The sequence below is a fragment of the Taudactylus pleione genome, unplaced genomic scaffold, assembly GCF_031769625.1.
Source record: "Taudactylus pleione unplaced genomic scaffold, aTauple2 ptg000198l, whole genome shotgun sequence".
NCBI classification, from domain to species: domain Eukaryota; kingdom Metazoa; phylum Chordata; class Amphibia; order Anura; family Myobatrachidae; genus Taudactylus; species Taudactylus pleione.
In genome coordinates, this window is record NW_028284600.1 from 14950028 (window position 1) to 14962641 (window position 12614).

General features: G+C 45.7%; 1 protein-coding gene across 2 annotated transcripts in view; it reads right to left on the bottom strand.

Moving 5' to 3' along the window:
* Nucleotides 1–569: 569 nt before the first annotated feature.
* BTAF1 (B-TFIID TATA-box binding protein associated factor 1) overlaps nt 570–12614 on the bottom strand; it is a 115118-nt gene continuing 103073 nt past the window's right edge. For both annotated transcript variants that reach the window (XM_088476922.1, XM_088476921.1), the window contains exons 36-38: nt 9086–9245; nt 1713–1883; nt 570–1289 (exon numbers count right to left, since the gene is read on the bottom strand). In XM_088476922.1, coding sequence (XP_088333048.1) covers nt 1143–1289; nt 1713–1883; nt 9086–9245 — 478 coding nt within the window. In that variant the 3' untranslated portion in view covers nt 570–1142. The remainder of the gene's footprint in view (nt 1290–1712; nt 1884–9085; nt 9246–12614) is intronic.

Here is a 12614-nt window from a genome sequence, read left to right on the forward strand (position 1 = left end):
AAAAAAAAAAAACACAACTTAAAAAAAAAAAAATTTTTTTTTTTTTATTCTCAAAGTTTAAATGGAATGGTAATTCATTACAACACGCCACAGGTAAAATGTGGACAACAGTTAATTTCCATAGTTAGCATTTTTCCTAGTTGCCTGTATATTACATAGAGGTGGTTATACATATATATCTTTTTTTTATAATTATATTTACTTCCATGTGAGACCAGCCGCTCTTCTCTCACTGAAACCCAAAACACAGGTATGGACAAGTAAAAAGGATGAGCATTATCCAATGTATACAACAGAAACTGCATATGAACAGGATAAGAACCCGCTCTTCTGATAACAACACACAGACATTTTGCTATGTGCGTGGGCCAGATAATTATCAATGAAGACATCACAAGAACATCTGCTTTTCCTCATACAGAATGTACACTCCTAGATATGCGTGTTCTTGAAGTAGTTTAGCATAATGTGTGCATAGTTCTATGTCAAACCAAGAAACCTGAAGTTTATTTAATACAAGTTCAGATCGTATTGATCCCCAACCCCAAAAAACTGCAACAGGAGACATGTGTGGGTCTGAAATTCATTAAAAATGTACAATCTTAAAATAAAAAAATAATAAAAAAAAGATAATGAAGCCACATTAATGCCAGCAGCAGGGGGCATAAAATGAACACTTAAAATGTGACTTAATTACTGCTAAATGTTACTTGTACACCTCAGCGACGATGCTATAATACCTCACTAAATGCATGGCCGGGAAGGGTAAATAAGCTAGTGATGACTGCCTGTTTTACAGATCAAATAAAAACCATTTAGTCAGGGTTTGCCATACAAAAATATGCAGAGAATATTACACATTAGAAATAACAGCTGGCAGTGCATAAAATCCATCCGTTTTATTTTCCTTCAGCTGTAGAATAATGCACCAGTATAGCACAGGGATCCAAGCCTCATTTTCCTCTTGTTAAGACTGCATAATTCATGCGACACATTTTCTCCCATTTCGCATATCTCTGCCAACTGCTCATTGAAACAGTCTAGTAAAAACCTATATTGACGTTCATAGTACAGGGCCATCCCGGTTCTTGCTGAATATCAGCAGAAATACGGATGATGTAGCAGCAGCCGCAATAACGTGTTTATTTAAGAGAATGCATAAAATTGTCAAGACTGAATTCAGAGTCGTACTGCTCCTGGTTCCACAGTTCTCCCAGGTTGTCAAGGATGGATTTCATTGAACTCTTTCCGCTGGTATCAGAGGTCTCCATCTTCTCCCTCTTTCCGTCCTAAGAAATATTACGCATAAATGAATATTCCACAAGCAGAGTTAGGAGACTACGACAGTCAATGATGGGAACCTGTGTAATCACAAACTCAAAACCCAGAATATACGCTTAGTGTGTAAATAGTCATGCACTTAAACCCTAGAAACTAGACTAGGGTTGTGGTGGTGTTTATAATGTCCCCTAGCAATTGGGAAAAGTCAGAACTAAAGCGCTGCGGAATATGTGTGCGCTATATAAATAACTGGTAATAAAATGTGTTTTTTTAATTTGAACATCAGCAAGTGTAATTCCAATAGATATCAATAGGTGGCATTACTTTCTCAGCTACTTAAATTAGCCTTTTCATGGTATTTTGATTAATGGCATTTACTATATCCTGGTGGTAGACACACACCATATAAAGAGAGGAGCGATAATGCTTACCTTATCGAGGGTGAACAGGTCCAGCAGCTGGTCAGTACCCATACTCTGCAAGCTAGCATTTTCTTGACTTATTACAGTGTTTGCAATACTCATTTTGAATTTTTGCAGGCCCATTATCTTCTCCTCCAATGTCCCTCGCGTTATCAGGCGGTATACATTAACTACACGTTTCTGCAACAGAAATTCCACCATTTACCATAGGTCAGTGGAATCAGCTCATTACCAGACCTGAAAGCTGTCCATGTTACAGTACTATTATAGGGTTTGGGGTCTAAACTGGGAGGGTGACACTTCTCAAATGAAGCCAGACTTGGCAGTACAGATCTCACTTCTGTGAGAGGAGTGAAAATGCATGAGGGTTGTACCTTAAAGGGCAATTCCGTCACTATTTTAGCACTCTTCACATGTGTATGGTGACAGTTACCAAATTAGAACAAGATCTACAGGACAGTGACTTAGCTTATTGTTACAGCACACACTATCCTTAAATTTAGATTTTTGCAAACAGTTGGTTAGAGGAACCCACAGAGCTAGTAGCTGAGGGAGAATGCCTAGACAAAGGAAATGTTACACAAGCGAGTACATGGTCTGTGGTTGAAGCCTACGTTGTTCAGTCATGGAATGTGCCACTGGGGAACTAGACTGCTACACCGTGGCAGAGCATGCATTACCGTGACCAGTGTTTCTGTAGTTGAGAGACCTATGCACGAATGCCCCTTATACTGAGACAGCCCTGCTGAGCAGAGCCTGTGAGGGGATTCCAGCAGAAGGCACGTAGTGTGGCCTGAGAGGAAGACTGCACTAAACTGTGAAGCTCACACTATAAATATTTTTGGCTTCATTCTTTCGAAAGGGAAACTACTACTGCAACAGTTGCAAACTAAGCAGGGTGTCTAAGCAACAACAGAAACATAATAAAAAAAAAATTATATATATATATACACACACACACACACAAAGTAAACAGTCAAATTGTAATGATAGAGATAATGCTTATGCTAGGAGCATCTAGCAAACAGAATAAATAAGTTTTAGTATATAGGTAAATATCCATTAAAAAAAATATAAAGGCCCAGTCTGTACAAGTAAACCATGATCAGTGCCCATATACAGTTGCACCTATATACACTATAACCTGGCACCAGTCGACAAAATATAGTTTGAGGATTTTCACTTAGTGAAAAACAGATCTGGTATGGGACTAGAACCAGTGATTGCCTGTATAAGACACATGTACCAAGTCACTTATAAAAATGTGCGCTGTCAGGTATCTTTGGCAGGCTGCCTAAGAAGGGTGCGTCCCAAAGGATGGGGAGGAAAGAGCCAGACACCAGGGAATTGTGCTCTGCAGACCAGCCGATGTCCCTTAACTAGTTGCCAGTGCTCCGGCCACCAAAGCAGGATCCCGGAGGAGCAGCCAATGTGAGCGCTGCGCTTGCAGCCCAAGTAAAACGAAACTCAAATAAAATAAATGGAAAAAAAAAAAAAAAAAGTGCCCAGCTCCAAGGGCACCAAAAAATAAACCTGAAGGCTGCAGGCAGGGGGTGCGGTATGTGGAGGAGGGGCCTGTGCAGTTTATAACTTAATCTTTTGGTGCGCAGACTCCTCTAGCTCCATCTACATCAAAAGTATTCCAGTGTACCCAATGGATGAAAGAGAAAAAAGGAGAGTTGTGGTAAAACTTACCTTTGTAAACTCTTTGAAGTCAATAGGGTCCACAGGGAGACAATGGGGTGTAGGTGGTAATTTGAGGTCCGGACACTAACAGCAAAGCTTTTTCGTATCCCAGGATGCTCTGGTCCTTCCCCCTATACCCCACCCACAGCCTGCAGGCAACTCAGTTTTATTAACAAGCCCAGAGAAGGAAGCAAGTGACCAAGAAACCCATAGAAGCTAGGTGCATCAGGGCGGGTGCTCTGTGGACCTTATGGACTTCAATGAAATAGTTAACAAGGGTAAGTTTTACCATAACTTTTTTCCTTCTTCAGGGTCCATAGGGCTCCACAGGGAAACAATGGGGGATGCCCCAAAGCAGTTGCTCAAGGGCAGGGACACTCTTGAGAGGAGAACTTGGCACACGAAGGAAGCATCCTGAGAGGCAAAAGTATCAAAGTCATAGAACCTAAGAAAAGTGTGGACAGAAGACCTTGTGGCCGCCTTACATAGTTATCCAGCGGAGGCGCCACGTCAAGTTGCCCACAGAGCGAGTAGAATGAGCAGAAACTGTAGCCGGCACAGGAAGGTCAGTCTGCATGTAACCCTGTGAGATAGCCATGCAAAGCCATCTGGCCAGTTTGTTTGTCCTATATGGATTCCACAAGAAGGGATGGCCAGCTAACAAAGTGGGAGTTCGATTTCCTGATGGAACTAGTACGATCCATGTAGATCTTCAGAGCATGGACCACATTCAAAGAGGCCTCACCTGCTGAGAAGTCTGGCTCTGACCTTTCAATCACCAATTTCCTCATTAAGGTGGAAACGGGAGACCACCTTGGGAAGGAAGCCAGAGTGTGTTCGAAGAACAGCCCTGTCTGGATGAAAGATTAGGAATGGGGAGCGACAGAAGAGCGCCCCTAAATCTGACAGCCTACGGGCAGATGCTTTAGCCAGAAGAAACAGTCTATGCAGTGATCCATTTGACATCTACTGACTCAAGGGGTTCGAATGAAGATTCCTTAAGTGCGTGGAGAACCACTGACAAATCTCAGAGCCACAGGAGGGACAAAGGGAGGTTGTATACGGAGAACACCCTGCAGGATCGTGTGAACATCCGGTGGAGAAACAATTCTGCGTTTGAACCAGATGGACAGAGCAAAGACATGGACTCTGCCTAGCCTTTCTGAAAGTACAAGTTCCATTCCTGCTTGAAGAAAGGCAAGGACTCTAGAAACCCTAAAAACCTGAGTGTCAGTTCCTAGTAGCACACCACTGTAAAGATTAATGCCACATTCAGTGAAATCCTGGCAGAGGCCGGGTTTACGTGCGGAGCATGGTCTGGACCAGAGTTAGAGAATCCTTTAGACCTTAGGAGGAATGTCTCAAGAGCCAAGCCGTTAAAGACAGGCCAGGTCCGGCTGTAGACTGGGACCCTGAGACAACAGGTCTGGTCACAGACGAAGTTGGAGAGGAACGTCTATGGAGAGACTTTGAAGGTCGGAGTACCAATGGCGTCTGGGCCAAGCCGGAGCTACAAAGAGATTGCTCCCCCCTCTTGAACTTCTGAAGAACCCGGGGCAGAAGGGAGACTGGAGGAAAGAGGTATGCCAAATGGAAGTCCACCTCACAGATAATGCGTCCACAAAAGCTGCGTCGGGGTCCATCATCCTAGCCCCGTAGACTGGAAGCTTGTGTTGTGATGCCATGAGGTCCAAGTCCAGTAGACCCCATTTGTCCACCAGGAGCTGAAACACTTCTGGATGTAGAGACCACTCCCCTGCATGCACGTCGCGATGGCTAAGGAAAACCGCTTCCCAATTGAGAATCCCAGGATGAACACTGCGGAGATGGCATTCGGCCCATGTCAGCAATGGTGGATGAAGTGTCCCGCATTCTGACAGACTTAGAGTGCCTCCTTGGTGATTGAGGTAGGCCACCACTGTGGCATTGTCAGACTGTACTTGTACTGGTCTGCCCTGAAGAAGAACTTGAGCCAGAGTGAGGGCTTTGTAAATGGCTCAGAGTTCTAGGAAGTTGATTGGACTCCAACCGAGGCGGTCCTACCAGAGTCCATGGAAGGAGTGCTGGACGGTCACTACGCTCCATCCACATAGGTTTGTGAGGAGTGCCCAGTCTGGGATCCAAAAGGGACGACCCCTGTTTAAGTGGGACGTCTGTAGCCAACAGGAGAGGGGACAGGCGAACATCCAGAGAGAGGCCCATTGTCTGGGATCTAAGCAGATGGAGTAGCCAGTTCCACCTGGATAGGATCAGGCGTTGTAGGGGCCTGGAGTGAAACTGAGCGAACTCCACCATGTTGAAGGTGGACACCATGGATCCCAAGGACTGCATTGCAGAGTGAATTGACACTCAGCGACTATGGAGTAGCCTGCACACTCGGTACTGTAGTGCAGAGATTTTGTCTGCTGTCAGGAGGATTCTCTGAGCCTGAGTGTCCAGGAGGGCTCCCAAATGCACCATTCATTGAGAATGAGTCAGGAAAGACTTTTTCCAGTTGATCAGCCAATTGTGCATTTGTAGAAAGGCAATGGTTATATTTGTAGATAGCGGTGAGTTTCTGGAGAGCTTGCCAAGAGCAAGAGATCGTTCAGGTATGGAAGCAATCTGATCCCTGGATGATTAAGATAGGCCGCCATAACTGCCATGATCTTGGTAAAGACCAGAGGAGCTGTAGAAAGCTCAAATGGCAGAGCTTGAAATTGGTAATGTTGCTGTAGTATAGCAAACCAGAGATACTGCTGATGAGAAGGCACTATAGGTACATTAAGGTAAGCTTCTTGAATGTCCAGAGACACCATAAAGTCCCCAGGCTACATAGCCAGGACAATAGAGTGCAGGATTTCCGTACGAAACCTGGGCACCTTCATAAACTTGTTCAGAGATTAGTTTAGGATAGGCCGATGAGACCCGTTGGGCTTCTGAACTAGGAAAAGGGTAGAATAATAGCCCTTTCCTCGCGAAGAGGAGGGGACCGGAATTATTACCCCCGAGAGCAGGTCAACTGAGTGGCCTTCTGGAACAGCAGGGCATTGCTTGGGTCCGATGGAGGTCCTGTGCAAAAGAACTACTGGGGGAGGGGGGTGCCTCAAAAATGAGAAGGCGTATCCGTGGGAGACCGCTTCTCTTACCTAGGCATCTGAGGTAGTCTGACGCCAGAACTAGGCGAACTGAAGAAGTCGGCCTCCCAACCAGGGAGAGGCCTGCTCCGTCAGGCTGCAGGCTTGTCCTCAGATTTGGTAGGTGGACGTCTAGTAGCCCAGGCCTGTTTGGTCACAGGCTTGGAGGCCTTAGTGGATGCCGATTGCCTTGGAAAGAACTGACTTTTTGGTCCTTTCGTCCTCAAGGAAAAGCTAAAGGATGACATTCGAGGCTTTGCAGTAGATGCAGAAGGCAAGAGGGGGAGTGAGAGTAAGGTCTGTCTTCTGCCTCCCCAGATAATTCAGAATGATAGCTGGGAGGACTCAGAAGATAACAGCACGCTTAGTAGGTTTATTAGGTAAGGGTCTCTCCTTTTGCAGCATTTGTTGAAAGGCTGTAGAGGTATCCGCCAGACTCTGCACTGAGGTAGAAAGTACGTCTACCCATGAGGGAGGCAAAGGATTTGCAGGGAGCACCTGTTGTTGCCATCCCATAGGGGGAGCTACCACAAGGACAGTTAGGTGGTCCGCAATTATTGCCAACACCTGTGAAAAAGAAGCCCAGACGGGTCCTGAGGAGAGGACGCAGGGGCTGATGGGCCAGATGCCGTATAACCAGATGCACAAAGACCATCTTGTATGAGATCCTCTGAAGCCAAGTAGGACTTACAAGACACCAGAGTGGGAGCAGCAGGCTGCTCGTTATTCTTGCCTTTGCCATACATAGCTGCAAAATAATGTAGCACGCAATCTGGTAAAGTGCAGTTAGCAACCCAGATATATGTGCAATATGGCACAGTGTAGTGCGCAACACCGATATAGTATATGATAACCCTCACAAATATAGGGAGATGTGAAGTACAATAAACTCCCTACATTCTCAGTATTCCAGGGTTAGAATGAAAAAAGGGAAAGGTATAAGTTGACAGTTGTGAAAGAAAGACAGACAGAAGCTATAGCACAAGTCACATACAATGCAGAACATAATATAATTGCAGTGGGCACTAATTCAACTACCCAGAACACAGTGGCTGGTAGGAATAGCGCTGTATAACCTGGCCCTTGGGAGAGGTATACAGGGAGACCGGACCCAGCGTTCCCGGAGACCTCAATGTAGAAAATGGCTGCAGTGAATCTCAGAGGGGACGGAAGGTGAGGGAGGTGCAAGACCGCAGTGGAATGGCGTCCTGAGCCGGGGGAGGGGCCGCAGGGAGAGCGCCTTCTCCCCTATGCTGACATCAACCACCGGGTCCCTGGCCTTAATCTGTGCCCTACACAAGTGCTTGTAATTCCCTTGTGGTCTAGTTGAATCCCGTACAAATCGGTGTCCACAACAGCGCCTCCAGTCTGTCTCCTGAGACCGGAGGCAAGACTGTGCATAGACGTGGGTCCCTGCAAGAGGGGATCCGCCTTACCTGTCCCCTTGAGTCCCAGCTGCAGTCTGGGGTCCGAGCAGCCCTTCTAGCTAGATCTCCCCGGAGCTCCGCTGCGAGTACCTAGCCAAGGGGTGGTGTCATAGCGAAGAGGAGGGGTGATGGAGCAGCAGTGGCGACGTCCAGAGGACAGTCTAGTACTGCTGCTCTGTAGAAAAAAAAAAAATGTAATTAAAATAAAAAGTAACTCATAAAAATCAAGTTTTGGCTTCTTAATAGCAGCCCCACTTTCTAAAGGTGGTCCAGCTCCTGCCGGACACCAACAAAACGGATTTGCCTTCAGGCAGTGGGCAGGGTACAGGGGAGGAGGACCGAAGCATCCTGATACACGAAAAAGCTTTGCTGCTGGTGTCCGTTCCTCAAAGTACCACCTACACACCATTGTCTCTCCGTGGAGCCCTATGGACCCCAAAAAAGGGAAAAAAAAAAAAAAAAAAAACCACATAAGACCTAGTTTAATATTTTGTTGAAAATAAAATATACCCTATTGCCTAGCTCAGTTTCGGTACTTGCGACTCAAAGTCCATCAATCAATGGTCTAACCCCAGGATGTATAGCATTGAGGTGGCCAGGACACATCATTGTGCCACTAAAGGATACAGGCTAATGCAGCGGCTATGTCCAAATGAACTCTATTTGTCATGCCATCATGGAGCAAGGTGCTCAGGGTCAGATACACAGTATGGTGTTCTAGAGGATCTCTAGGGAGGATTCAGGAGAGGACCAGATCCATTGGACCAGTTAAGTGTGGGAGATGCCGTTACAGGCACACATGGGGAATGAACACATTTTACGGCTTCCAAAGTGGATATAGCTCCTACCCCTTATGCAGTACCAGATGGTAGCATTGGAGTTGGTCTTTAATACCAAACCCTGCAAAGAAAGTTGTCTAAGGGAAGGAATAAGATGGATGTTGATTGGACCATAGACAACCGGGCTGATTTAACAATACAGCAAGAGTCATAATTGGTCATCAGCTTCCTACAGTACAGTTGTCACAAGACAATTAAAGACATTCTCCTGCAACCTTCCTATCCAAGAAACGTGGTTGATCTGTTATTCATCACAATGACCATCCCTATACAATCACAAGACCATTAGGTGCATTGGTAGAGTATTCCCTTACCTGTCCAATGCGATGTGCTCGGTCCATTGCCTGGAGATCTCTCATTGGATTCCAGTCATGTTCCACAAACACTACAGTGTCTGCCCCCGTTAGGTTGAGACCCAAGCCACCCACGTGAGTGGTCAGCAGCAGAACGTCTATTGAAGGATCATTATTAAATCTGAAATAGATGAGAAAGGTAACATGATTAGGAGTACGACTCTAAACAATGCTGACAAAAAAAAAAAAAAAAAACACAACAAAAACCTGGCATCTAGTGTAACCCAATACCACAATTTTTATCAAATCAACATTACCATGCCACTAGTTGTGGATGCAAGGTGGGGGCTGCAGCCCTTACCAAAAGTGCCCTGGTAGGGGGGTGCGGGGTCTAGTTTAAACAATAAAATTGAGTCTGCTCCAAGCGCTCCAGTCAGGGTTCGATCATTAAACTCACTGTGAAAGGATCAGCTAGGTCACTGTGATTGACAGGCTAGCTGACACAGGAGTCTGGGAGCGGGCTAATCCGGTGCACCCAGGGTCGTAAAGAGCCTGGCTGGGCCGGAGTACTGGAAAGGGGTGTGGTCTATAGTACGGAGGTGCAGGCAGATCCAGAAGGTGGAGTCTGTCAGTCAGTCAGAGGAGAGACCGACTCCCTGCACCCACCACAGCTCAGCATATGCCTGGCTGGGGTGACCCTTCCGATGACAGGTAAGGAAAGAGGGAACTGGGTAGCGGACCCTTCAATCAAGCCCAGGCAATTAGTACCCCCCCCCCGGCACCATTAAGTGCACTTGCCAGTCACTCAGAGACCAAGCTGATCCCGGCTGAGTTTAACGATCCCCGGCAGCAGCATTTAGAGCTGGGTGGACTTCATTTTATTGTTTAAGCAGCACCCCTGTGGCAGTTTTTGACTGTGCTGCAGTCCCCTATGCAATGTCCAATGAAAGGTGATTTGCTGATATTCAGAACATTTATTTTTCAGCTCCATTCGGTTTACATCAATAATATGATCAGGGTCTCTGGTTGCACTGTCACACACATTCCTCCCATTTTATATGTACTCCAAAGTACAGGTTGGGCGCATTCATGCGAAACGCATCCCATGTTGACCATATGACAGATGAATATGAGCCCGAGTGGTGGCAGATCACTAGCGGGTGCTTGACTCCTGGTGCAAAATGTGAACTGATGAAGATGGTAAGAGTCTGACAATGTGTCTGAATCCAACCCACTTATACTAATACTATAATAATGCGGCTGCTGTAATCTATTCGCCTCATTACAATAATATCATCTACAAATAACTTTTTGAAGGAGGAAGGCAGCAGGCGTGTATGTATGGATTTTAACTTAATACTAAAATTTTGCTTTTGTGTCTTTCCAGACATGTACTATTATATGGTGTATGAATTGTGCGTTGGTTTACTCCTGGGAATGTGGCATCCCATTGGTAGTAATGATAAATTACAGACACAAACTACTGTGTCTTGACAAAGACCCAGTGGGGTTGAAACGTGTCGGCTCAGCAGGTGAAGATCATCACTTACGGTTTAATCTAATACTCCTACTACACCACCAGCAGACAGTGGAAGCAAGGAGGCAGGTGAGAGCAGAGGTCCTGGGCTAGTAACATGCCGGCTTTTTCAATATATACACTCACTGCTTCCAAAGTCCGGTAAGCAGATTTGCCCCCGCTTACTATGGCAGCTGTACTCCTGCTTTCGGAGTCTTTCTTGGTTTTTAAAGAGGTGGATACATGGGGGCGTGGCCTAGACCGGCATGGCGTAGGAGGTCAACTCCATAGCTCTCCGGCCCATATATCGGATACCCAACATTCCGAGACTCCCACTCGCAACTTGGCACTAATATCTATTGGATTACTCACCCGTCCATGTCCTGAGACTGCTTTGTGGTCTCTGAGATGAGCTGCTGCTATGTTCTAGGAGCTGTTTGTTCTCCTCTGCTACATCTTCGGTGGGGCGGCCATCTTGGATTTCAGTCCCGACGGCTTCTGACTCCAGCGCTGCCTCTACAATGTCCTCTGGCCTTAGTCTTGCTCCTGTGGGGGTGGTGAAGGTCTCTGTTGTGGGCTGCTGATATAGTGCTGGCTTGCAGATTCACTTAGGATCCACACTGTCCAATCCGGCCGCCATTTTGGGTTTCAGGCTGTGCAGGGAAGGTTCTCTGTGTGGATGAAGAATCTTCTGTCTGCTTATTATGCTTTTTCGAGGTGGAGGTACTTTTGATCATGCTGCTGTCTGTTACTATCTTGTGATTTCTAGCCTTCTTTACCTTGTTGGAAATTATTGCTGGACTGATTGGTATATTTTGTGCAGTGGAACATATACAGCTCCCAGGGTTATATATTAATATATATACACATATACGCACAAAACATATACTGCACTGTATATCTCCTGAAGTCCTGTACTACCATCTGGATATGAAACGTCTCCTCAAAGCTATTGAGTCTGGCGAAAGGCTGGCTGCTCAAGTGATGAGACTGCGAGAAGAAGATATGCCTGTTTCGCGAAATGGCTTGTCCCAAGATGTGGCTCGGTTTACTGAAATGGAAGCTTGTGATATAATTTTGGAGAGAGATGATCCACCTGTTAAAGGATATTGACCAACCAGTAAGTAACAGGAAGCAGCATATTGGATTCCATTTACTGCGAATGATGACTGCTCCAATGAGGTCTCATTTCCTCCTTCGTCTTCCAATTCTAAAGACCTACTTCCACCTGTTCAAATCCAATTATTTTTGGACTTTTCCTTTTCAACGTTTGAGAATACATTCAAGCTGGAAGATTACTCAGCTGCTGGGTTTTTTGAAACTACATTGGTTCTCGGAAAGGATCTATTTTCCTCTCCTGTCTGCTATGACGAAGATTTGGCACTTATCTCAGTATTACATGTCCTGTTCTGTGTGTTCTCAGATGGTTTATGCGGAGACTTTTCTACTTTTACTTTATATTATTTCACAGCAGGCTGAGGCCTGGCCCGATTCATTCATTTAGGGCCATATTCAATTAGAGGCGAAAAGTCAGGTAGGACTTCTCGCCATCATCGCCGTTTTTTCAGGGGATAAAGTATCAGACGTGTGCCCGCTTATCCCTGTATTCAATTAGGAATCAGCGAAAACGGGACCCGGCGGAAACGCAAGTATCGTAAAGTCCTGTCACTTTTGGAGAAATCAGCCTGTCACCCCCGAAAAGATGGTCTGACATGGGGGATCACTATGGGTACCCCCGATATGGTCTGCTGAAGGTAATTGGGGTTTTTAAACAGCCTTGGCAGGTGCATAAATGAGTCTTTGAAGTGGTGTAGAATAGCATTTAGCTTTATTATTTTTTTAAACAACTAGTCCCATCAAAATTTGTGGTACACGAAAATGGGTACAAGCATATTTAAGTCCCTAAAGTTATTTTTTAAAATTCTTCAAAAATCCACCTGCCGCAACCACCCGCATACTTGGGGACCCCCCCTGAGTCAATTTCGCTAGTTTTTAACTTTGGTTTCATTTTGGGGTTGAAAAAAAAATTGGGGG